Below are 24,050 nucleotides of genomic sequence, written 5' to 3' on the forward strand. Positions count from 1 at the left end.
TTTTGAATGATGGCGGTGCTCTCACTCTAGTGGTAGCATGAGACGGAGTCTACAACCCACACAAGTGGCTCAGGTAGTGCAGTTCATCCAGGATGGCACATCAATGCGAGCTGTGGCAAAAAGGTTTGCTGTGTCTGTCAGCGTAGTGTCCAGAGCATGGAGGCGCTACCAGGAGACAGGCCAGTACATCAGGAGACGTGGAGGAGGCCGTAGGAGGGCAACAACCCAGCAGCAGGACCGCTACCTCCGCCTTTGTGCAAGGAGGTGCACTGCCAGAGCCCTGCAAAATTACCTCCAGCAGGCCACAAATGTGCAATGCCATTCGCTCAATGCCATTCACCTACCAGACAAACAAGTAGAAAAACTAATAGGTCTGTGAGAGCCGGAATTCTTACTGGTTGGTAGGTGATCAAATACTTATGTCATGCAATAAAATGCAAATTAATTACTTAAAAATCATACAATGTGATTTTCTGGATTTTTTTGATTTTTTTAGATTCCGTCTCTCACAGTTGAAGTGTACCTATGATAAAAAAATTACAGACCTCTACATGCTTTGTAAGTAGGAAAACCTGCAAAATCGGCATTGTTTCAAATACTTGTTCTCCCCACTGTATATGAAATCCTGCTGAATTAACCAAAATTAAATACAAAGATGTTGGTCAGTCATATTTGTGCCCTGCTGTTTGACCTGTAGAGTGGTTGGTTTCTGTTAACGCTGTCTGAACCTCTTTGCAGCTGAGGAGCAGTCGGCTGACACCACTGGAAGCTCTACTATGGCATGGATAGACATGACGCGAGGCCGCAGAGACCAAGAGAAAGACACTGGGTCATCCAGTTATTTCAACAATAACAGCAGAGAAGGCCCCTGCATTCTGGAAATTCAAAAAGTTGAAAGGGTTCGTGTTATGTCTCAAAAGTGCTTCTACACCTGCATTGCTTGCTGTTTGAGGTTTTAGGCTGGGTTTCTGTACAGCACTTTGAGATATCAGCTGATGTAAGAAGGGCTTTATAAATACATTTGATTTGAAAAGTCTTATGAGGTTATGGAGCAGGGTCTAACTCCAGAGGTGAATCTAAAGGCCGGGGCTCAGCAGGAAGGGTCTTAGCAGGACGAGGCGCAAGGCCAGCAGCAGCAGCCCCCCCCCCCCAGTGGGATGGAGCCCCAGCTTCATGGCCCTCCCCACACCACAGACCAACAGCTGGTCATTCCTCAAACCAGCCTTTTCTGCACTGTAGGTGTATACCTGGAGTCCAACAGAGGGACTCCAGACAAAACAATCGTAGTCATAGGCAACAGTACATCATTTGAGACTGACTCATTTTGTTTACAATTTACTGTAAATGATTTACTTGTTACATTTTAACTGTTTTTCCACAATGTGTATTTTTCTACAGCGTTATCTTTGTCTTCCAGTCTGTCTATTTATCATTGTTTTTTTCTTTAACAATATTTCTTAGTTTTATCCTTTCAGCTGTGAAGGTTTCCACTTTTAATAAAGGCTCCTGAAAATATGATTCCTAAATGTGATATTGCTCACCTGCTTTCACCTGAACAAAGCTCATTTGAGAGATTGTGTTGATTTTTTGTTGTCTTGAACACCTAGTTCGAATACTGTACTTACTGCCATTTACCCCCAAAACATACAATATGAAGAGGTTTCCTTTAGACGTCAGTATAGTATGAACTTTCAGAAAATCTATCGGAGACATACTGTTTTCATGGAAAGATTATACAACATTTGACATTTTAATTGCATTGATGGGAATGTGCAGTGAAGAGCCATAAACTACAAGAATCCACTTTACATTTTTATCCAATGTTTATTTCAAGTTTGAGTAGTTTAATGGCACCAGTTACAAGGGACTATCAGAGAGAAACAATATTTTATACTGTGTTGTACAGAAGGTTTCCTACAGTACAAACATGGGTTCGGAATGGATGAGACTGAACAAGGACTGGATTTGGCACATACATTTGTATATATTTGTATATTCATATATTACGTAAATAAACAGCAACCTTCAGTCCTGACATGGAAAGATGCAGAATACATAAGACATGCCGACAGACACTGGTATGCATATACACTTATTTACATGTATATGCATGGCTGTGTGAGCGTCTGTTTGCTTGGGAGCTGGTGAAGGGGTAGAAGCATATTACAAGGTGACAATAGTATGAGTGATTTTATTAACTCCCTCAGCTGCTCTGTTTGCCCTCTACTTGTTAAGTAGTATTACTGTGAGAGTAAAGGGGACCTTCAGGAAAAGACCGCTCAATGCCATTTACCTTGTAGGCAGTCAAACTAGCATATTCTTTTTCAAGCTGTCCTTTTTGCTTGGCTACTGTTTACTCTTCATGTCACTGGCAAACAGCCATCATATGTAGAATATCTTGCACCTCCTTTTATCAGAATAATAGCCAGTCAATGTTATGTATTAGCCTGTGGTTTCCAGTTCAGACTTTGTGTATGGCCAGTGTATTGACTTTTGAAATTAATGTCATTTGAAATTAATGTATTTTGTCCTATAGAACTTAACTGCAGAATGATTGCCAACATACTGCATGTAAACCATAGCAGATGTCCAAAGATAACATCAGAACAATTCCATACTGTTTAACACACTACCAGCAAGAGTCTGAAACACCTACCAGACAAACAAGTACTACAGCCAGTTCTCAATAGAGATCAGTCAAATAAAATAATTTAAACATGACATCACCAGACCAAAGTTACTGTATAGTTTCAAGGTTTTTCAAAGGCAACATACCTGTACAGACAGATACAGGTGGAGACAACTACAGAACTTTCCCCCAGACACACAGATGACTTACGCTGCCATAAGTGCTGACCATAAACATGACATGGGATCAGTAACCACCACCCTATATTAACACAATATCTACAGCATGAGAAGTCAAAGCTACACAGCAAGCAGTGTTTTCCCTTTGAGTCTGTGAAATGAAAGGTTCATCCATACTTTCTGAGGAGGATGCACTGAATATATGTCTATGTCCATTCACTCATTTGCCCCTTTTGTAAAATGCAGAGCTGTTAGGTACTAAAGATTCCAGGCACAGGGAAAGACGCTTCGGTCACATTGAAGTACTGTTGAACAAAACTCTGAAGGCTAACATCCCAACAAGAGCACTAACAATGAAAGAAACACTATAAAATGTGGTAAATACTAAGAATAATGATAACTGCCTTTGTCTTCACATTATTACTGTTTTTATAAAAAAGGAAAAGGAGCATACCATGAGCTCTTGTTGGTTTTGTAGATACAGCGACAGTAGACAGATTTTTGGCACTGCAAAAACCAACAGCACAATGTCCAGTGTAAGACTCCTGTTTACATTTCTATGTCCATTTGCTCTTACAGTTTGACTGATTATTGCTCATTGAATGATGCTGCCTTAATTGGTGCATGCTTGGAAAGACATTTGAAGCTACATAATGCTAATGCATACGAACGTAGACCATCAATTGACATTTCCCTTTTAGCTCTTCCAGTTCCCTGACATTTAAGAAGTAACACTAACATACTCTGCCTACTGTCCTGTTGACCTTTACAGTATTTAGCTTTAGGCAAGTAATAAATAGGAAATATGAATGCATAAAACAATGAAACAGTACCGTTATCTTGCATATCGGATCTACACTCCCCGTCCAGGTACAGACAAATTCAACCTTTCAAGTCATCCTCCATCCTTGTATCTGTTGTTCATTGGAAGTGCATGCATGGTATACGAGCATAGAGAGCATGCATATTTGACTCAGGGATTTCTGCCTTTATACGGTATATAACGGTTGCTGCACCAGATTTGCTACTAAGGGCTGCTTTTACCACCCCTGTGCCATAAACATGGATATTTATCACCACAGATGTCTGGGATCCACCCGGTTGATTGAGGGTTAAGAACTGAAATGGCTATGAATACAGTAGACACCCAGCCATAGCACTACAGTATGCTGTAGTGTCTTCATTGCTGGGTCTACCTCAACTAGCAGGGTGCTGTTGGGAGACAGACTACACTTAGGGCCAGGGGCTACAGTGCTCTGGTTACATGGGCCCAGGCTGGGTTCCCCAGGGCAGAGCAGGCAACAGCACCGCTGGGGGATCAGAGGATGGATCAGCTGTATGGAGGTCATGGTGTTAAATAACAGGCCAAAACAGGCATGGCTGTACTGCCAATTGAATCACAAGCACCAAGTGCTCACATATGCATTCCCCTTTGACTATACTTGTATAGTTGCCACTTTCATGTGAGGCTGGTCACTCACCAGTTCCTCATTGCTTACCTCTTCTGACGTCCCTTGTACCTCTTTCTCACTCAATCTCTTTCTTTCCAATCTCTCTTACTTATCACTCTCTTTTATTCTCCCTTTTCAAAAATAAGACCATATTTTTCTGTCAACACTTCACATTATCATCTTGAAGTTTGTTACATTCCTACATACAAACACACTCACACCTGCACCAGGTACAGTAGAGGAGGTAGACAAAAACACAAAAACAGATTTTACCCAGAATCCAGCAGCCATGACAGCAGAATTATTGCTCATTTGAGCTATGAGGCAGAAGAGTCTGTACAGTCACCACTCAAACTTTGGAAAACTATTGACTATCTGCATTTGTTGTGATGTTTACAGGCATGTCTTTGGACTGACTATGCTTTTTCGGTTGGTATTGTAGTCCAGCCTACTTTCTAAAATATGTATTGTTCCTCCACCATCTGTTGTGCCTTCCTGGCCCATAGTGGGCATTGGAAATAGTTGTGTTGACTTCTAAAAAGCGTGCATACAGTGACTGATGCTTCATTGCTGGTGGAGTGAGAGAGGTGTGATCTGTGGAGAGTCAGTGGATCTGGATAAAATACCTGTTTCTGAGTTAAACCCCCCTTCCAATTTGTCCATAAATGCTAGACCTCACTTGAAACACAGCGCTAAAAAAATGTATAATTTAATCTTCATTAACAAAATAACATTTCAGTTCTGTTAAAATATACATGGAAAAACTGTCAATATATTAGGAAACAAACTACTTTGTACAAAAAGTACATCATTGTAATTCTTATGCTAACAATTAATTGTAGTGTGATATACACAAACTTAAGAGCAAGGTTGATATGTAACTAAAATAAACCATAAATTCTTTATACAAAGAAATCCTTCAATTTCATCAGATCTTAACATAATAAAGACATGTAGACACAACTAAATTAAGAAATATGACAAAACAAATGCACTCATTCAAAAGTACTGAAGTATTTAACAATAAGAGTATTGCACATCTAACTAGACTGGTCCTATTGGTGCTAGTGAGTGTTTCCATGAGGTTGATCATCAACACTTCTAACAGCTACTGACACAATGGGGTCACAAAACACCATGGTTACTGGTTTATCCTGTATCCTTTATAAAACTTCACAGTTTCTACTTTAAACACATACAGTAGTTGCATTTCCACTAAATTATAACTTTAAAACAATCCACCAAATTCAAAACGGTCTTCATGTCATCTACTTTTTTCTTCATAAAAGGCATTTGGTAATCATCCTGACTTACTCAATTTCAATCACTTGCACTTTGACAGACAGACACAATGCACATTGCTCTAATTTCCCTCACATAAGGTGTTCTGATTGATGGCCATCCAATGAAAACCATTAAAGATGTATAGATTGGGATGGATGTTTTCAAAACTGTATCTAGCTCACTTTGTTCTGAACCATTTCAATGACTTGGTGGCTTTCCTGATATTCTTGCAACACATTCCTCCCATATGCAAATGTTTTATGTTCCAAACAATAAATAGTAAATGAAGGCAACTTTCATTCGTTGCAACAAAATGTCTACTTCCTAAAAAGCAACGTTCTAAAATACTTCAGTTCTTTGATTTCAGTTTAATATTTTTTTGTTTATATTTTTTGAAAAAATAAAATACCTGAAATGACCTGAAATTAAAAAAAATGCAAAAATGTCTTCTGGCTTTGTAAAAAAGAAACTAACGTAAAGGGAAAAAAAGGGGGAGTAACTCAAAATGGAGGGAGAGAGAGAGAAACTCCTGGCACAGTGATTCCAGGAGTGGTCCGAGGTGTATGTCAGCGGGAGTATCATGAGAGAAGCTGGGTTCATGGTTGGGACGGGGCTGCCCTCCATCTCTCCGGAGCCTTAATCGTCTTCTCAAACCCCCGAATGGGCTTACGCACTCTACGGCCTCATGCTCTCTCTCATTTGTTAATGAGCAAACTGCCCGCCCAGCGGAGCTTGCAGGCAAACCACCGCCTGAGGGGACAAAAGTATTCGTAATGGAACTGCTCAAATTCGGGGGTCTGGCGGATATCACGTAAAAATGCAACGTCAAGGTCGGATTCGGTGAGGACGATGAGGAGGAGGAGCAAGACAAAGAGGAGTCCAATGGTCACAAGGAGCAAACGGAGGACACTTAAAACAAACTTATTCACCTGTTCCACTTCGCTGAGCGACGAGGCACCCCCTGCACCCTCTACCGCCGCTCTACTGTCTGTCAAGTCGCCTGCCTCCCCCACAGAGGGGGTGCCCGCCTCCGACTCCTTCTCCTCCTCGATGCTGCAGGGGGCTCCATTGACCTGGCGTGCCACGGCCAACTCCAGGCTGTGCTCCGCCACGGGGGTGGGCAGCACACTGTCAGAGGGGCTGTAGGCCTCGTCAGAGATCACCGCAGAGCCCTCGCTGGCGTTCGTGGCCAGGCTGCGGGAGCGCGGCATGAAGGAGTCCCCATGGGACACAGAGCGCACAGGTGTAGAGTGGGCACTGTCACGCAACGACTCCAGACCTGTCAGGGCAGGGGGGCGGGGCGAGGAGGGTGAGGGAAGAGAGAAACAGAAACACTCAGGAGAAATAAAAACATACCAGTAGAGTTGGCTACAGACTCCAGCTGTCCACACACTATGCATACACTATCCACACACTATGCATACACTATCCACACACTATGCATACACTATCCACACACTATGCATACACTATCCACACACTATGCATACACTATCCACACACTATGCATACACTATCCACACACTATGCATACACTATCCACACACTATGCATACACTATCCACACACTATGCATACACTATCCACACACTATGCATACACTATCCACACACTATGCATACACTGTCCACACACTATGCATACACTGTCCACACACTATGCATACACTATCCACACACTATGCATACACGACAGACCACTGACATGAGATGTATCTACAGACTATCTAGTGTTCACACTGGTACAGCAGGTATAAAGGAGTTCATAAACGGGGTGTAAAGAGGTCTGTTACAGGCATGAGACACTCAGGCTCCAGTCATACCAGTCTGAGAAGGGAAACCTGATCATAGATCCCCAGAGTGAGAGGGGGTTTCCAGTACACACAATACTGCAGTGCTAATGTCTAATAAGAGATAGCTTCAATCCTGTGAGAGCATATCAGTGTGTTTATACAGTAACATAATGCAATCTGTTTGCTTTAATGGTGGATCATATGAACATGAGTCTGGACTGGATCATTGATCTAGATGAAGGTCTGATGAGTGGGCAATGTCCAGTGACATATAGATAGATCAACAAACACATGCTCCATTCTATTTAGCAGCTCGTTCATTAGTCCCACGGCACTCTGAGCCCTTCCAGGTCTAAACCTTGAAGGTCACAGTGGGTGTGCGTTTTATCTTTCAGTCAGAAGCTAATATAGGCCTATGTACTGTATATGGACTCTTGATAGGCCTTCAAGTCAAAGTACAGGACGATAATAACACACACTAAGTATTGCTCATTTCAACCTACTAACAGGGAGTTAAAATGACCACAACATGTGAAGTAAACAGGCCTATGCAATAACGGGGAGAATATCATAATCCACAAGATAGTAATACATATAAATATTTCAAGTAATGTCCCATGTCAATTGAATTCCCTTTGCTCTCATTTTCAACTGTCATGATTTCCTAAATAACTTCTGACACAGTATTGGTCTCTGGGGTAGCCTAGCGGGAGCTTTTGGATGCATTAAAGGTTGCTAGCTCATTGGTGATCACATGCTTACCCTGTAAAAACCAAAAACAGCATTTTTGAATATACCTAAAGGACATGCAAACAAAAGTATCTAGATATTCTCTTTATAAGAGCTGAAGGACAGACGTCACTGCGGGTGAGAAAGGGTTGAGCTTGCACTGACTGTTCCATTCCTCAGACAGCCGCCGCAATATTACACCTTCATAGAGGCAGAGGGATTAACGTATCTCCTGAAGATGAGGCGTATGTCAATGCTCATACGTGTGCTTTTCATCCATAGGCCCAAAAAATCCTTGTCAAGGAATTACAAAATCGAGATTAAGCCAGCTCTGTTAAACCATGCTGACTGCTGAGATTCTGTCAAAGCAAAAGCAGGGTGCCTCTGAAGTGGGTGGCAGTGAGAGGCCATCTTTACTCATTGGTAATCTCCTTCAGTACATCATAGGATATGCTTGGTTGCAGGGCAGATTGCCAAATGCAACCTACAAACAATTGACTGCACAATATATTTTGCAAAGGACATCAAAATCCTTGAAAGGCCAAGATATAATTCAAAATATATTGAATTCAAAATCAAATCATAACTTCACAAATCAACAACAAACCAGGATCAGCTCATTAGTTTGTACCTCAACCACCACAACCAGAATAATGAGACCCATAAACTCAAGACTTCGTCTAAACCAACAAAAGGATAAATGAACCAACATCTCAAAGAAAAATAGACCAAAAGACACTCCATTCACAAAGGACCACCAAGGACCATATGATTTAGAGGATCAGACATCAACAGCATCAAATGTATGGTGCCATTTCCATTCGGTCAACATTGATGTGGTGGGAGTGATTTAACACAGAGAGAGCTGGTAACTGTGTAACACACACTCCAGGATGGTGCTGATGAGGTTACCTGTCGGGGTGCTGGACTGGGGACGGCTGTCGGGCTGGCCGTCAGGCAGAGGGGTGCCAGGCAGGATGGGGGGAGGCAGAGGGGAGAGGCTGTCAGGCTCCTGCCCAGTCAGGGCAGGGTAGAGGGGCAGAACGCCCAGGGCCTTTCCCAGCATCCGGGGTCCCAGGCTCAGCACGCGCACCTTCACATCTCGGTAGCAGTGGTTGATCATCCGCAGGTGGACGTTCACCCGGGTGGTGATGCGGATCAGACACTTTACCATGATGGCGTCTTCTAGAGCTCAAAGCATGTGTCTTTGTACAGTCCTGGTGGTCCCTGTCCCAGAGCCCTGGTGGTCTCACTATGTGTGTTAGACTGATGGCTGCTGTCTTGGCTGGCAGTATGAGGGCTAGCGAGAGCCACTGTCCTGCTCTAGCAGTGTTCAGACGGCCAGCGCTGGCCCTGTTCAGGCCCCACCCAGGGCAGTGACATACATGGAGAGAAAGGCCCTGGCTATTTTCAGCAGGGGTATTAATACTACTGTAAGACAGCCAGTCAGCACAGGCAGGGGGTGATGGGTGATGGGTGAGAACTTCTCATAGCTCTCTGAGACATGCAGCACCAGACCCTCTCACTCATTGCAAGCAGCCTAGAGCCAGACCTGCGTATAGCCAGGTGTACATACTGGGAGGCAGGCAGGGACTCAACTGTGACAAGGACAGGTACCAGTGACCTTCAGTCATGCTGCTCCTGTTCACCCAAGCCCATGCTGCAGTGTCAGCCTGCAAGGTTAGCCTCAGGGACAAAGGCAGGTCAGATCGCTGTGTGTGAGGAGGCTCAGAGCCCAGGCCCCAGGGCAGGTGGACTGACTGATGGTTGCACCAACTGCCTTTGTACTGGCACTGTACCCCTCACTCTCACACACACGCCCAGCGCTGAGAGCTGGCACTGAAATAGAGCAGCCTGAGTGACACACACACATGCGACTTAGAACCTGCAACACTCCCACAAGCCGGGACATGGTCAAGCTCAGGTTACAGTGTGTGTATATGCGTGTGTGTTCTGGGGAGGGGGATAACAGGCTCCCAAATAGGAGCAAGAACCTGATCCATTTAAAACTCGTTGGATTTAACAACCTCCCCTCTTTTATTGCTCCATTGAATTATCCACAGATGACTTTTAAAACCCCAGATCCAAACTAATGCGTTGCGACACATTCCCACAACTCTCCAGTCTACCGTACATGTTCATATAGCTACAGAAAACTGACAGAGCTGTGTCCCTACTGTCCACAATGCCAGGTTTGACTGAGGGGACTAGTGTGTCAAGTGTCAGGTCAAACCCTTACCCTCCATGATGGATATGTGGACAGCTCTCCGGCGGGTGCGTGGAACACTGGTGAGGCGCGGGCCGTGAGTTATGGACGGACAGCTTCTACTGGGAACCAGGCCAGCCCTGTGGAGACACACAACATGCACATGTCCACACATGCACAAACACACATACGTAGGCACACATGCACACACATCCCATATTTGTAATCTGAAATGATACACTGCCCCCATTGACATCTAGTGGATAGCATTGATATTACCTGTGTATTTCTGGAGGCTCTCGTTTGATTTTGGCACTCTGCTCCATCACTTCTTTCGCTACTCGTCCACTACAATAGAGCACAATAATTGAGCTCAGACACACACACACACACACACACACACACACACACACACACACACACACACACACACACACACACACACACACACACACACACACACACACACACACACACACACACACACACACACACACACACACACACACACACACACACACGACCCCAGACTCCCTAGTGCCACACAGTACACTGACAGCAGTTCAGTGAGAAGCATCAGTTCAGTACATGGGAACTGAGATTAGATTAACCTGGTGAACCCACTCTCTAACCCAATCACTGTCTCAAGACAATACTGCAATATCAAACAAATAACCAAAGGTTGAAACACAAACTCAACCTTTCATCATAACACACTGGACTCACCTGTAATCATTTGAAACCATTTGAAACCATTGAACATTTAGATTTCTAGTTCATATTGTGGTGAAACACAATAACTATAAAACAGGTGAAACACAATAACTATAAAACCTTTAAAAGGTTTCACATTCCCAGTTATTTTTCCCGCCCCTTGCCCTTTGGTGTTCACAGATATGAAAAGAATGAAATGGAACCTGCAACTAAAACACTATCCCGTCTGTGTCCTCTAGCCTACTGTGTGAGGTGTCAGGCACAGGTTTAAGGTCCCCTCCTAAGCGACAAGCTCTACAGCACAGCTGTGGGCTCTCTGCTGTGCCCTCTATTCACTGTCACAATTGACTATACCTGTAGCGGAAACGACTCCCCTTGAAGAACAGGTTGCTGCTGGACACTGTCCGCACCTGACTCGACTTCTCCAGCCTGATGAAGGGGGAAAAGAAGGGAAGAGGAAAACAAGAAAAAGGAAAGAAAGAAAAGAGGGGTGAACTTTGGAGCTGTTAATACTTTTTACTCTTTACATTGTAAGGAGTCTGTGGACTGATCCTATTCTCTCTCCTACAGCATCACAGCATATTCTCACTTTGCTGTTCTCACTTTTAGTACATACAATGGGCTTCTTTATTTCCAGCCCTCTCATATTCTATCTGGTTCTCTAAGCCCAGGTTGGACTGGAAACCAACGCCCTGACTGTCATGTATTATGGCCTAGTGCCTAGTCCTTCTGGGAGATGTGTGCATGCAATATTTTATTTTATTTCTTTATTTTTTATTTCACCTTTATTTAACCAGGTAGGCTAGTTGAGAACAAGTTCTCATTTGCAACTGCGACCTGGCCAAGATAAAGCATAGAAATTTGACACATACAACCACACAGAGTTACACATGGAATAAACAAAACATACAGTCAATAATACAGTAGGAAAATAAGTCTATATACAATGTGAGCAAATGAGGTGAGATAAAGGAAGTAATGGCAAAAAATGCCATGGTGGCGAGGTAAATACAATATAGCAAGTAAAACACTGGAATGGTAGATTTGCAGTGGAAGAATGTGCAAAGTAGAAATAGAAATAATGGGGTGCAAAGGAGCTAAATAAATAAATAAATACCGTAGGGGAAGAGGTAGTTGTTTGGGCTAAATTATAGATGGGCTATGTACAGGTGCAGTAATCTGTGAGCTGCTCTGACAGCTGGTGCTTAAAGCTAGTGAGGGAGATAAGTGTTTCCAGCTTCAGAGATTTTTGCAGTTCGTTCCAGTCATTGGCAGCAGAGAACTGGAAGGAAAGACGGCCAAATGAGGAATTGGCTTTGGGGGTGACCAGTGAGATATACCTGCTGAAGCCCGTGCTACGAGTGGGTGCTGCTATGGTGACCAGTGAGCTGAGATAAGGCGGTGCTTTACCTAGCAGAGACTTGTAGATAACCTGTAGCCAGTGGGTTTGGCGACGAGTATGAAGCGAGGGCCAAACAACGAGAGCATACAGGTCGCAATGGTGGGTAGTGTATGGGGCTTTGGTGACAAAACGGATGGCACTGTGATAGACTGCATCCAGTTTGTTGAGTAGAGTGTTGGAGGCTATTTTATAGATGACATCACCAAAGTCGAGGATCAGTAGGATGGTCAGTTTTATGAGGGTATGTTTGGCAGCATGAGTGAAGGATGCTTTGTTGCGATATAGGAAGCCGATTCTAGATTTAATTTTGGATTGGAGATGTTTAATATGAGTCTGGAAGGAGAGTTTAGAGTCTAACCAGACACCTAGGTATTTGTAGTTGTCCACATATTCAGAGCCATCCAGAGTAGTGATGCTGGACGGGCGAGCAGGTGCGGGCAGTGATCGATTGAAGAGCATGCATTTAGTTTTACTTACGTTTAAGAGCAGTTGGAGGCCACGGAAGGAGAGTTGTATGGCATTGAAGCTCGTCTGGAGGTTATTTAACACAGTGTCCAAAGAGGGGCCAGAGGTATACAGCATGGTGTCGTCTGCGTAGAGGTGTATCAGAGAATCACCAGCAGCAAGAGCAACATCATTGATGTATACAGAGAAGAGAGTCGGCCCGAGGATTGAACCCTGTGGCAACCCCATAGAGACTGCAAGAGGTCCGGACAACAGGCCCTCCGATTTGACACACTGAACTCTATCAAAGAAGAAGTTGCTAAACCAGGCGCGGCAATCATTTGAGAAACCAAGGCTGTCGAGTCTACCAATAAGAATGTGGTGATTGACAGAGTCGAAAGCCTTGACCAGGTCGATGAATACGGCTGCGCAGTAATGTCTGTTATCGATGGCGGTTATGATGACATTTAGGACCTTGAGCGTGGCTGAGGTGCACCCATGACCAGCTCTGAAACCAGATTGCATAGCGGAGAAGGTACGGTGGGATTCAAAATGGTCGGTGATCTGTTTGTTAACTTGGCTTTCGAAGACCTTAGAAAGGCAGGGTAGGATAGATGTAGGTCTGTAACAGTTTGGGTCTAGAGTGTCTCCCCCTTTGAAGAGGGGGATGACCGCGGCAGCTTTCCAATCTTTGGGAATCTCAGACGATACGAAAGAGAGGTTGAACAGGCTAGTAATAGGGGTTGCAACAATTTCGGCAGATAATTTTAGATAGAGAGGGTCCAGATTGTCTAGCCCGGCTGATTTGTAGGGGTCCAGATTTTGCAGCTCTTTCAGAACATCAGCTATCTGGATTTGGGTGAAGGAGAAATGGTGGGGGCTTTGGCGGGTTGCTGTGGAGGGTGCCGTGCAGTTGACCGGGGTAGGGGTAGCCAGGTGGAAAGCATGGCCAGCCTTAGAGAAATGCTTATTGAAATTCTCAATTATAGTGGATTTATCGGTGGTGACAGTGTTTCCTAGCTTCAGAGCAGTGGGCAGCTGGGAGGAGGTGCTCTTATTCTCCATGGACTTTACAGTGTCCCAGAACTTTTTTGAGTTAGTACTACAGGATGCAAATTTCTGTTTGAAAAAGCTAGCCTTAGCTTTCCTAACTGCCTGTGTGTAATAATATACTGTATGTTAGACATAATAGCATATTTATACTGTATGTAAGACATAATAGCATATTTATTCTATATCTAAGACATAATAGCATATGTATACTATATGTAAGACATAGCTTAGTTATAACTATGGGAAAATTAGATAAAAGATCATGGTGCCCTGAATTATAAATGTGTGGTGTGTGCCTGATGTGCATGTGTCTGTTTCTGTGGGATGTAGCCCTCATAGACAGATGGCTTTCATTACAGCAGTATGAAACTCTGTGCCAATGAGCCAGGCGTCCCTGAAAATCCACCAGTCCCCACTGAGATCTACAGCCCTATAGCCGGAAATCTCATCATACTAATTCCATTTCGCTGTGTGCTGTGAGCTGCCCTACGTTTGCCCTTTCCTCCCCCCTTTCCCTCTTCTCCCTCCCCCTTCCTCTGTGTCCTTATATCACCTGATCACTCTCTCAGCCCACACGCTCCTTAGCATCATTCCCTGTCACCCTCATCCATTGTGTTGATGTGCTGCAGGGGGTGGTGATATTTTAACTCCTCCCAGAGGTGGTGGGTAGAGGACATACAATCAGTCATGGCTGAGACGGAAGGAGTACTCATTTCTCTGGAGGAGCAGTGGGGTGTTCACCGCCTCACTCCAGTGCACACTCACAATAGGTCACCGTTGCCACGCGTCTCATCCCCTCTCTGAGAAGGACACTTCAGGGTGAGAGGAGAGCCCCCTTTGGACCACTCTCACAGATACACTGGAGTACAGTGTGTAGCTACAGACTAGAGGAAGAACAACACTTACTTGTAGAATGCTTGGTTCTCCACTCCACATTTCCACAGGTGCTTGCAGGCCTCTGGTGTTGGTGCAAAGTATGTCAAGATGATCTTTTTGTCCTGCACATTAGAAATAAATGTGCAGGAAAATAAAACAAACTGACAGTTTATCTCAGAGTTTCAAGGGTCAAGAGTCATTACTGTAACTACCGCTGTTGATTGAACACACTGGTCTGTGGTATGACTAGATCATGGAGTATAATGGGCATAGAACAGTCACAGTATGTTGCTGCGCTGCTCTCTCTGCTTGACCCCCCAACACACAACAATAATTAATGCTCTCACCTCCTTCTGATTTGCATATATATGGAATATCTTTCCCTCGAACTTCAGTTTAGTCACCTCATTCCTGCCCACAAGGAAAGGGGATAGTTACACACACATCCGGCTGCAATGAGGCTCTTTAAAAAGTCCTCACAACCACTAACAGATCACACAAAAAGCTCCATGTTTGTCTGACAGAACACATTTCTGATAATATCCCAGGCAAACTGGGGACATGGGATGGGTAAAACCAACAAAGCAGCCATAAATATTGTAACATGTTGTAACATTCACATTGTCTACTTGGCCAGAATTAGTAAGTATTACAGACATACGGTACTGAATTAGGTGGTGGGATTTCTATATCTAACCCATATTGAACTATTACACTACCCAAAATAGTGGGTTACTGGCTTAAAGAGAGGAGCTGTATGGAATAGAATTCAGCATTGATCCATATGTCTTTGAAGATTCTTCTAGCCACTGCTGCATGCATGAACATTTCTGTATGTAATAGAATTCAGCATTGATCCATATGTCTTCGAAGATTCTTCTAGCCACTGCTGCATGCATGAACATTTCTGCGTTGTGGTTGAAAACATGTTTTTCTCTTAAGCATCCAATCTGTAAAGAAGTTGATTTTGAACAGACAGGCTGTGGAATCATATGCCCAGAATGGTAGCGACTAGCTAAGATAATGAGACTCCTTCCTGTAAGTCCTGTATGCATTCTGGCCCTCTGGTCAGGAGGAGAGAGACAGATGGACACACTCTGTTGATTGTGACTGTATAACAAGATAGGGTATTTTGGTTTAGGGTTAGAGGAGAAATCTTTCTACTCACCACTTGAGGAAATGAACCCTCTTATTTCCCTGAAGCACGACAAATCCAAACGGGGTGAAGGCAAGAAAGGCTGGATTTCCAGATACATCCTGTCAGAAACAGAATAAAGTGTTTTACATAATGGCACCATACATACATACTCGATATACCTGTATCAAATACACACACGCACTGAACATACTACATAACTGTATATGCTGCTATTTGTTTTAGAAAGTTGTTATCCGTTCTACCAAGAGAGACCTCAAAGCTCAAGTAGAGGGAAAAAAGGGTCTTTAAATGAAAATGTCTTAAACTGAAGCAGCAGTGTGTGATAATTGGCCACCTTGCATGGATGAGGATCCACACCATATGTCTCCAGCATCTGGGCTTTCTGGAGGAAGTTCAGCTCTGATGTTTCAGGTGTCTGGCCACTGAGAGAGAGCACCAACAAATATGGCATCAATGTCTGATTAAGATACTTAACATCAATACAGCCAGGTCTATGAAAAGAACAAGTAAAGGTAAAGTGCCTGAATAATATTAACAGTGGCAAAACTCTTCCCCTTACACAGAGGATTGATCACCAGACGGAGCTAGCAGATGCTGAATAGACCACAGAGATCTGGATACATGGCCAGACATGCAGATAGTGTGTCAACCATCCTAGATGCCTTTACAAATGTAATGCCTTTACAAATGCCTTTACAAATTTAACATTTAATCAAGCACCAACCATTCAACATCCAATAGCAATGGAGTAACGTATCAGCCTGACCTCCAGCACAATCAATGGAAAAAACACATCAAGATATGCCCGCGACCCTTCGGCTTGAACTACTGATACACTCAAAAAATTTAAATAGGCACCTGCCTCAGCATTCCAAGGATATTTTCCACAGCCAGGCATGTTGGACAGGTGTTTTGTTGGTGGTAAGACGTGAACCATCCACTAGAGTGCAGCAGAGGATCTTATCTATAATTATCTTACAGCTCCTATATCTATTTTATTTATTTATTTATTTTATTTAACCTTTATTTAACCAGGTAGGCAAATTGAGAACACGTTCTCATTTACAATTGCGACCTGGCCAAGATAAAGCAAAGCAGTTCGACACATACAACAACACATAGTTACACATGGAGTAAAAAACAAACATATAGTCAATAATACAGTGAAAAAAATAAAAAAATAATAAGTCTATATACAATGTGAGCAAGTGAGGTGAGATAAGGGAGGTGAAGGCAAACAGATATATGTATAAATAAATAAAAATATAAAAAGGCCATGGAGGCGAAGTGAGTACAACACAGCAAGTAAAATAAAAACTAAAAAAACACTGGAATGGTTGGTTTGCATTGGAAGAAAGTACAAAGTAGAGACAGAAATAATGGGGTGCAAAGGAGCAAAATAAATTAATAAATAAATACAGTAGGTAAAGAGGTAGTTGTTTGGGCTAAATTGTAGATGGGTTATGTACAGGTGCAGTAATCTATGAGCTGCTCTGACAGCTGGTGCTTAAAGCTAGTGAGGGAGATAGGTGTTTCCAGTTTCAGAGATTTTTGTAGTTCGTTCCAGTCATTGGCAGCAGAGAACTGGAAGGAGAGGCGTCCAAAGGAAGAATTGGTTTTGGGGGTGACTAGAGAGATATACCTGCTGGAGCACGTGCTACAGGTAGGTGCTGCTATGGTGACCAGCGAGCTGAGATAAGGGGGGACTTTACCTAGCAGGGTCTTGTAGATGACCTGGAACCAGTGGGTTTGGCGACGAGTATGAAGCGAGGGCCAGCCAACGAGAGCGTACAGGTCGCAGTGGTGGGTAGTATATGGGGCTTTGGTGACAAAACGGATGGCACTGTGATAGACTGCATCCAATTTATTGAGTAGGGTTTTGGAGGCTATTTTGTAAATGACATCACCGAAGTCGAGGATTGGTAGGATGGTCAGTTTTACAAGGGTATGTTTGGCAGCATGAGTAAAGGATGCTTTGTTGCGGAATAGGAAGCCAATTCTAGATTTGACTTTGGATTGGATATGTTTGATGTGGGTCTGGAAGGAGAGTTTACAGTCTAACCAGACACCTAGGTATTTGTAGTTGTCCACATATTCTAAGTCAGAGCCGTCCAAAGTAGTGATGTTGGACAGGCGGGCAGGAGCAGGCAGCGATCGGTTGAAGAGCATGCATTTGGTTTTACTTGTATTTAAGAGCAGTTGGAGGCCACGGAAGGAGAGTTGTATGGCATTGAAGCTCGCCTGGAGGGTTGTTAACACAGTGTCAAAAGAAGGGCCAGAAGTATACAGAATAGTGTCGTCTGCGTAGAGGTGGATCAGAGAATCACCAGCAGCAAGAGCGACATCATTGATGTAAACAGAGAAGAGAGTCGGTCCAAGAATTGAACCCTGTGGCACCCCCATAGAGACTGCCAGAGGCCCGGACAACAGACCCTCCGATTTGACACACTGAACTCTATCAGAGAAGTAGTTGGTGAACCAGGCGAGGCAATCATTAGAGAAACCAAGGCTGTCGAGTCTGCCAATGAGGATGTGGTGATTGACAGAGTCAAAAGCCTTGGCCAGGTCAATGAATACGGCTGCACAGTATTGTTTCCGATCGATGGCGGTTACGATATCGTTTATGACCTTGAGCGTGGCTGAGGTGCACCCATGACCAGCTCTGAAACCAGATTGCATAGCGGAGAAGGTGTGGTGTGATTCGAAATGGTCGGTAATCTGTTTGTTGACTTGGCTTTCGAAGACCTTAGAAAGGCAGGGTAGGATAGATATAGGTCTGTAGCAGTTAGGGTCAAGGGTGTCCCCCCCTTTGAAGAGGGGGATAACCGCAGCTGCTTTCCAATCTTTGGGGATCTCAGACGACACGAAAGAGAGGTTGAAGAGGCTAGTAATAGGGGTGGCAACAATTTCAGCAGATATTTTTAGAAAGAAAGGGTCCAGATTATCTAGCCCGGCTGATTTGTAAGGGTCCAGATTTTGCAGCTCATTAAGAACATCAGCTGACTGTATTTGGGAGAAAGAGAAATGGGGAAGGCTTGGGCGAGTAGCAGAGGGGAGGGCAGTGCTGTTGTCCGGGGTAGGGGTAGCCAGGTGGAAAGCATGGCCAGCCGTAGAAAAACGCTTATTGAAATTCTCAATTATAGTGGATTTGTCGGTGGTGACAGTGTTTCCTATCTTCAGAGCGGTTGGAAGCTGGGAGGAGGTGTTCTTATTCTCCATGGACTTTACGGTGTCCCAGAACTTTTTTGAATTTGTGTTGCAGGAAGCAAATTTCTGCTTGAAAAAGCTAGCCTTGGCTGTTCTAACTGCCTGTGTATATTGGTTTCTGGCTTCCCTGAAAAGTTGCATATCACGGGGGCTGTTCGATGCTAATGCAGAACGCCATAGGATGTTTTTCTGTTGGTTAAGGGCAGTCAGGTCAGGAGAGAACCAAGGGCTATATCTGTTCCTGGTTCTAAATTTCTTGAATGGGGCATGCTTATTCAAGATGGTGAGGAAGGCATTTTTAAAAAATGACCAGGCATCCTCTACTGACGGGATGAGATCAATATCCTTCCAGGATACCCCGGCCAGGTCGATTAGGAAGGCCTGCTCGCTGAAGTGTTTCAGGGAGCGTTTGACAGTGATGAGTGGAGGTCGTTTGACCGCTGACCCATTACGGATGCAGGCAATGAGGCAGTGATCGCTGAGATCTTGGTTGAAAACAGCAGAGGTGTATTTGGAGGGCAAGTTTGTTAGGATGATATCTATGAGGGTACCCGTGTTTACGGAATTGGGGTGGTACCTGGTAGGTTCATTGATAATTTGTGTGAGATTGAGGGCATCAAGCTTAGATTGTAGGGTGGCTGGGGTGTTGAGCATGTTCAAATTTAGGTCGCCTAGCAGCACGAGCTCTGAAGATAGATGGGGGGCAATCAGTTCACATATAGTGTCCAGAGCACAGCTGGGGGCAGAGGGTGGTCTATAGCAGGCGGCAACGGTGAGAGACTTGTTTTTAGAGAGGTGGATTTTTAAAAGTAGAAGTTCAAATTGTTTGGGAACAGACCTGGATAGTATAACAGAACTCTGCAGGCAGTCTTTGCAGTAGATTGCAACACCGCCCCCTTTGGCCGTTCTATCTTGTCTGAAAATATTGTAATTGGGGATAAAAATGTCTGAATTTTTGGTGGTCTTTCTAAGCCAGGATTCAGACACGGCTAAAACATCCGGGTTGGTAGAGTGTGCTAAAGCAGTGAACAAAACAAACTTAGGGAGGAGGCTTCTAATGTTAACATGCATGAAGCCAAGGCTATTACGGTTACAGAAGTCATCAAAAGAGAGCGCCTGGGGAATAGGAGTGGAGCCAGGTACTGCAGGGCCTGGATTCACCTCTACATCACCAGAGGAACAGAGGAGAAGTAGGATAAGGGTACGGCTAAAAGCTATGAGAATTGGTCGCCTAGAGCTACTAGAGCAGAGAGTAAAAGGAAGTTTCTGGGGGCGATAAAATAGTTTAAAGGAATAATGTACAGACAAAGGTATGGTAGGATGTGAATACAGTGGAGGTAAACCTAGGTATTGAGTGATGATGAGAGAGATCTTGTCTCTAGAAACATCATTGAAACCAGGTGATGTCATCGCATATGTGGGTGGTGGAACTGAGAAGTTGGATATGGTATAGAGAGCAGGGCTAGAATCTCTACAGTGAAATAAGCCAATAAACACTAACCAGAACAGCAATGGACAAGGCATATTTACATTAAGGAGAGGCATGCTTAATCGAGTGATCAGTAAGGGTCCAGTGAGTAGAGGTTGGTTGGGGTCGTGGCGATCCAGACAGCTGGCCGGGTATATGGCTATCGGTAGCAGCATAGGATGGAGGTCTGTTTGTAGATACCTCGTGCGTTTCCGTCGGTAGGTTCCGTGTAGTGGGGTTTTGTTCAGATAGCAGCCGATAAGACAGCTAACGATTAGCGGGCCTCAGGTGAGCGTTCAGGTAACGTCGGGACGGAGGTGCCGGTTGGATAAATCCCTCGGGCAGATAACGTCGGCAGTCAGTCGTGAAGGCCCGGTGGGGTTCCGTATCTGCAGCAGCAACAAAAGAAACGGGTCCGGATGGTGATGGAACTCCTCAGCTGGCTAGCTCCAGCATGATTTGAGTTTGCTCCGGGGTCGACGTAAGCCAATAGTCACACGGTATGCAGCTAGCTAGCTGCGAAATCAAGGTGCAAGTGTCCAGAGCCTGCGGTTGGAATCCGGGGAAACTGAGAGAAAAAAAGTCCCGGAATGCTCAGGTCCGAGTCGCGTTGCACAAAAGTGCCGGTAGATTATCGAGCTAAAGGAATAGCTGATGACCGCAAAACGTGGGCAGCTGAAACACCAACGCTAGCCAGCAAACCGGCTAATTTCGGGGCAGCTACAGATTAGCTTCTGGCTAGCTATCGGAGTAGCTTCTGGTTAGCTTTCAGGCTAGCTTCTGAATTAGCCCCTGGCTATCTTCCACGATGGATTTTCAGATTGAGGTGAATAATACTTATTGTAATTGGTGAAGCGGGTTGCAGGAAAGCTTTTGCAGGAAAGCTTTTGTAGTTGAGTTCTTGGATAATAAAATAAATAAAAGATATGTGAAGAAAAGGTGTAAATATATATATATACAGGATACGACACGACAATACGGAAAAAGACGTCTGAACTGCTAAGCCACCTTGGATAGCTAATATGAACCCCAGACTACACTCATTTGGGTGCAGTCACATCCTCCATGCTTTCCACAGTATAAAGTGTGTTCCATGGCCATGACCAGTTCATGGGATTCCAAAAGGGTTCTTCGGCTGTCCCCATAGGATAACCCTTTTTGGTTCCAGGTAGAACCCGTTTGGGTTCCATGTAGAACACTCTGTGGAAAGGGTTCTACATGGAACCCAAAAGAGTTTTACCTGGAAACAAAAAGGTTCTACTTACAACCAAAAAGGGTTCTTCAAAGGGTTCGCATATGGGGACAGTCAAAGAAACCTTTTTAGGTTCTAGATACTGAAGCACCTTTTTTTCAGTGTAGACAAAGCACTCAGTAATGGCAACAAACATTAAAGAACCTTCAAATCACCTCTGAGGTAAAGTGAAAATGTCTGATCCATGTTTCAATGTATTTTCATTTCTATAGAGCACATTATCTCATACTAATTATGGTTTAAACAAAGGAGAAGTGACTTGCGGAAGGATAAATAGCTCATTCATTATGGCTAAACCATTATCCATGCGGCCTCAATCACATGACCTTCAGAGTCCTGAGGGAGAGAGTGAAGGATCAGTGTGGTAAGTCTCTGTCACAGCCTGTGTATCATCATGAAGAAACCCTCAGTGATGCTTAATCTGCTAACCTGTGTATCATCATGAAGAAACCCTCAGTGATGCTTAATCTGCTAACCTGTGTATCATCATGAAGAAACCCTCAGTGATGCTTAATCTGCTAACCTGTGTATCATCATGAAGAAACCCTCCGTGATGCTTAATCTGCTAACCTGTGTATCATCATGAAGAAACCCTCAGTGATGCTTAATCTGCTAACCTGTGTATCATCATGAAGAAACCCTCAGTGATGCTTAATCTGCTAACCTGTGTATAATCATGAAGAAACCCTCAGTGATGCTTAATCTCCTAACCTGCTGGCAGAGAAAGTGATGCGTGTGCATGTTTGTGTGTGTGCGTTGTGTGCACACTACCTTCTCCTACTTCATTAGGTGTGCTGCATTGCACTCCCTACCAGATCATTAGTACACTAATGACTGTACTAATGAAAGGTAGTACTCATTTGTGTGCTCAAGACAATTCCACCATCTCAACCCTGCTTTCTATAAAACCCTTAAATAACAGAGGGACATTAGCCAGTCTAACTACCTGTTTCTGCTAGTTGCAAGCTTTAGAAGATTTTCCATTTGATGAAACAAATGTTTGAGAAAAGGGTGAAGGAACTAGTCTACAAGACGATAACAATTACAGCGCTTTGAGATTTATTTTAAATGAATAGTGCTATAAAAGTTGAATCACTTGTAAGTGCTTTGAGTTGTCTTATAGGTTGAATGTTGTGTGTATGCATGAACGTGCATGCATGTGTGAGTGGTTGAGAGAGACCCAGGAACAGTGGATTGGTCCTTACATCAATTCTGTCTTGTGTATATCTGAGATTCGTCTCTCCAGCTTCTCTGAATGTTTTGGAAAGAACTGGAATTTAGAGCTGTATCCTTCAGGATGTTTCCCAGGGTCATAGTCCCCAATCTCAGCTGGAACACAGAGATAGAAAAATGTTCATGAAATTATATAGCATTTCACAGCACAACACTCTAACCCTACATGGTTACATACAGTATATACAGTAATATGTCTAATATCCACATCATTCCATGTGTTGGATCACAGGCAGCAGAGCTCTGAAATGACAACATTTTAAACTGGCCCAGGGTTGCTGTTGTGACTTCATGCAGCACTAAAGTCCCTGACAATTATTTCCCCCAGCGAGCGAGGACAAGGAGGTGACCAGGCAGCACATCTTTAATTCAACAGCAGCCCCTCCTGAACAGAGCAAGGGCACCTGCCAAGGGACCTGATACTGCACTTTCTGCAGACTTTGGCTCGCTCGCTGTACCCCTCAAACATACAGCCTGCCTGTTTTAAGAGGGTCTACTGTGTGTGAGCTCCATGCTTACATGAGAATGCTGTTCATTGACTACATCTCAGCATTCAACACCATTGACACTAAGCTCAAGGAACAAATGGATCCAGGACTTGCTGACAGGCAGACCCCAGGTTATTTATTTATTTATTAACCTTTATTTAACTAGGCAAGTCAGTTAAGAACAACTTCTTATTTACAATGACAGGCTAGGAACAGTGGGTTAATTGCCTTGTTCAGGGGCAGAACGTCAGATGTTTACCTTGTCAGCTCAGAGATTCGATCCACCAACCTTTCAGTTACTGGCCCAACACTCTAACCACTAGGCTACCTGCCGCCTCTGGTAGTGAGGTTAGGCAACAACACCTCCGCCACGCTGACCCTCAACATGGGGGGCCCCCCAGGGGTGTGTGGTCTGCCCCCTCCTGTACTCCCTGTACACCCACGACTGCGTGGCCGCGCATGACTCCAACACCATCGTTAAGTT

General features: G+C 44.1%; 1 protein-coding gene across 8 annotated transcripts in view; it reads right to left on the reverse strand.

The window, feature by feature from the left end:
* Nucleotides 1-1,804: 1,804 nt before the first annotated feature.
* LOC129867042 (FERM domain-containing protein 5) overlaps nt 1,805-24,050 on the reverse strand; it is a 123,289-nt gene continuing 101,043 nt past the window's right edge. For 6 of the 8 annotated variants that reach the window (XM_055940144.1, XM_055940147.1, XM_055940148.1 and 3 more), the window contains 9 exons: nt 23,051-23,174; nt 16,253-16,340; nt 15,928-16,016; nt 15,107-15,170; nt 14,790-14,881; nt 11,339-11,413; nt 10,550-10,618; nt 10,304-10,410; nt 1,805-6,822 (listed from right to left, as the gene is read on the reverse strand). In XM_055940144.1, the coding sequence (XP_055796119.1) occupies nt 6,239-6,822; nt 10,304-10,410; nt 10,550-10,618; nt 11,339-11,413; nt 14,790-14,881; nt 15,107-15,170; nt 15,928-16,016; nt 16,253-16,340; nt 23,051-23,174 (1,292 nt within the window). In that variant the 3' untranslated portion in view covers nt 1,805-6,238. The remainder of the gene's footprint in view (nt 6,823-10,303; nt 10,411-10,549; nt 10,619-11,338; nt 11,414-14,789; nt 14,882-15,106; nt 15,171-15,927; nt 16,017-16,252; nt 16,341-23,050; nt 23,175-24,050) is intronic. The other 2 variants (XM_055940150.1, XM_055940145.1) reach the window with 2 other exon arrangements.

This window comes from Salvelinus fontinalis, chromosome 12, assembly GCF_029448725.1.
Source record: "Salvelinus fontinalis isolate EN_2023a chromosome 12, ASM2944872v1, whole genome shotgun sequence".
Lineage (NCBI taxonomy): Eukaryota > Metazoa > Chordata > Actinopteri > Salmoniformes > Salmonidae > Salvelinus > Salvelinus fontinalis.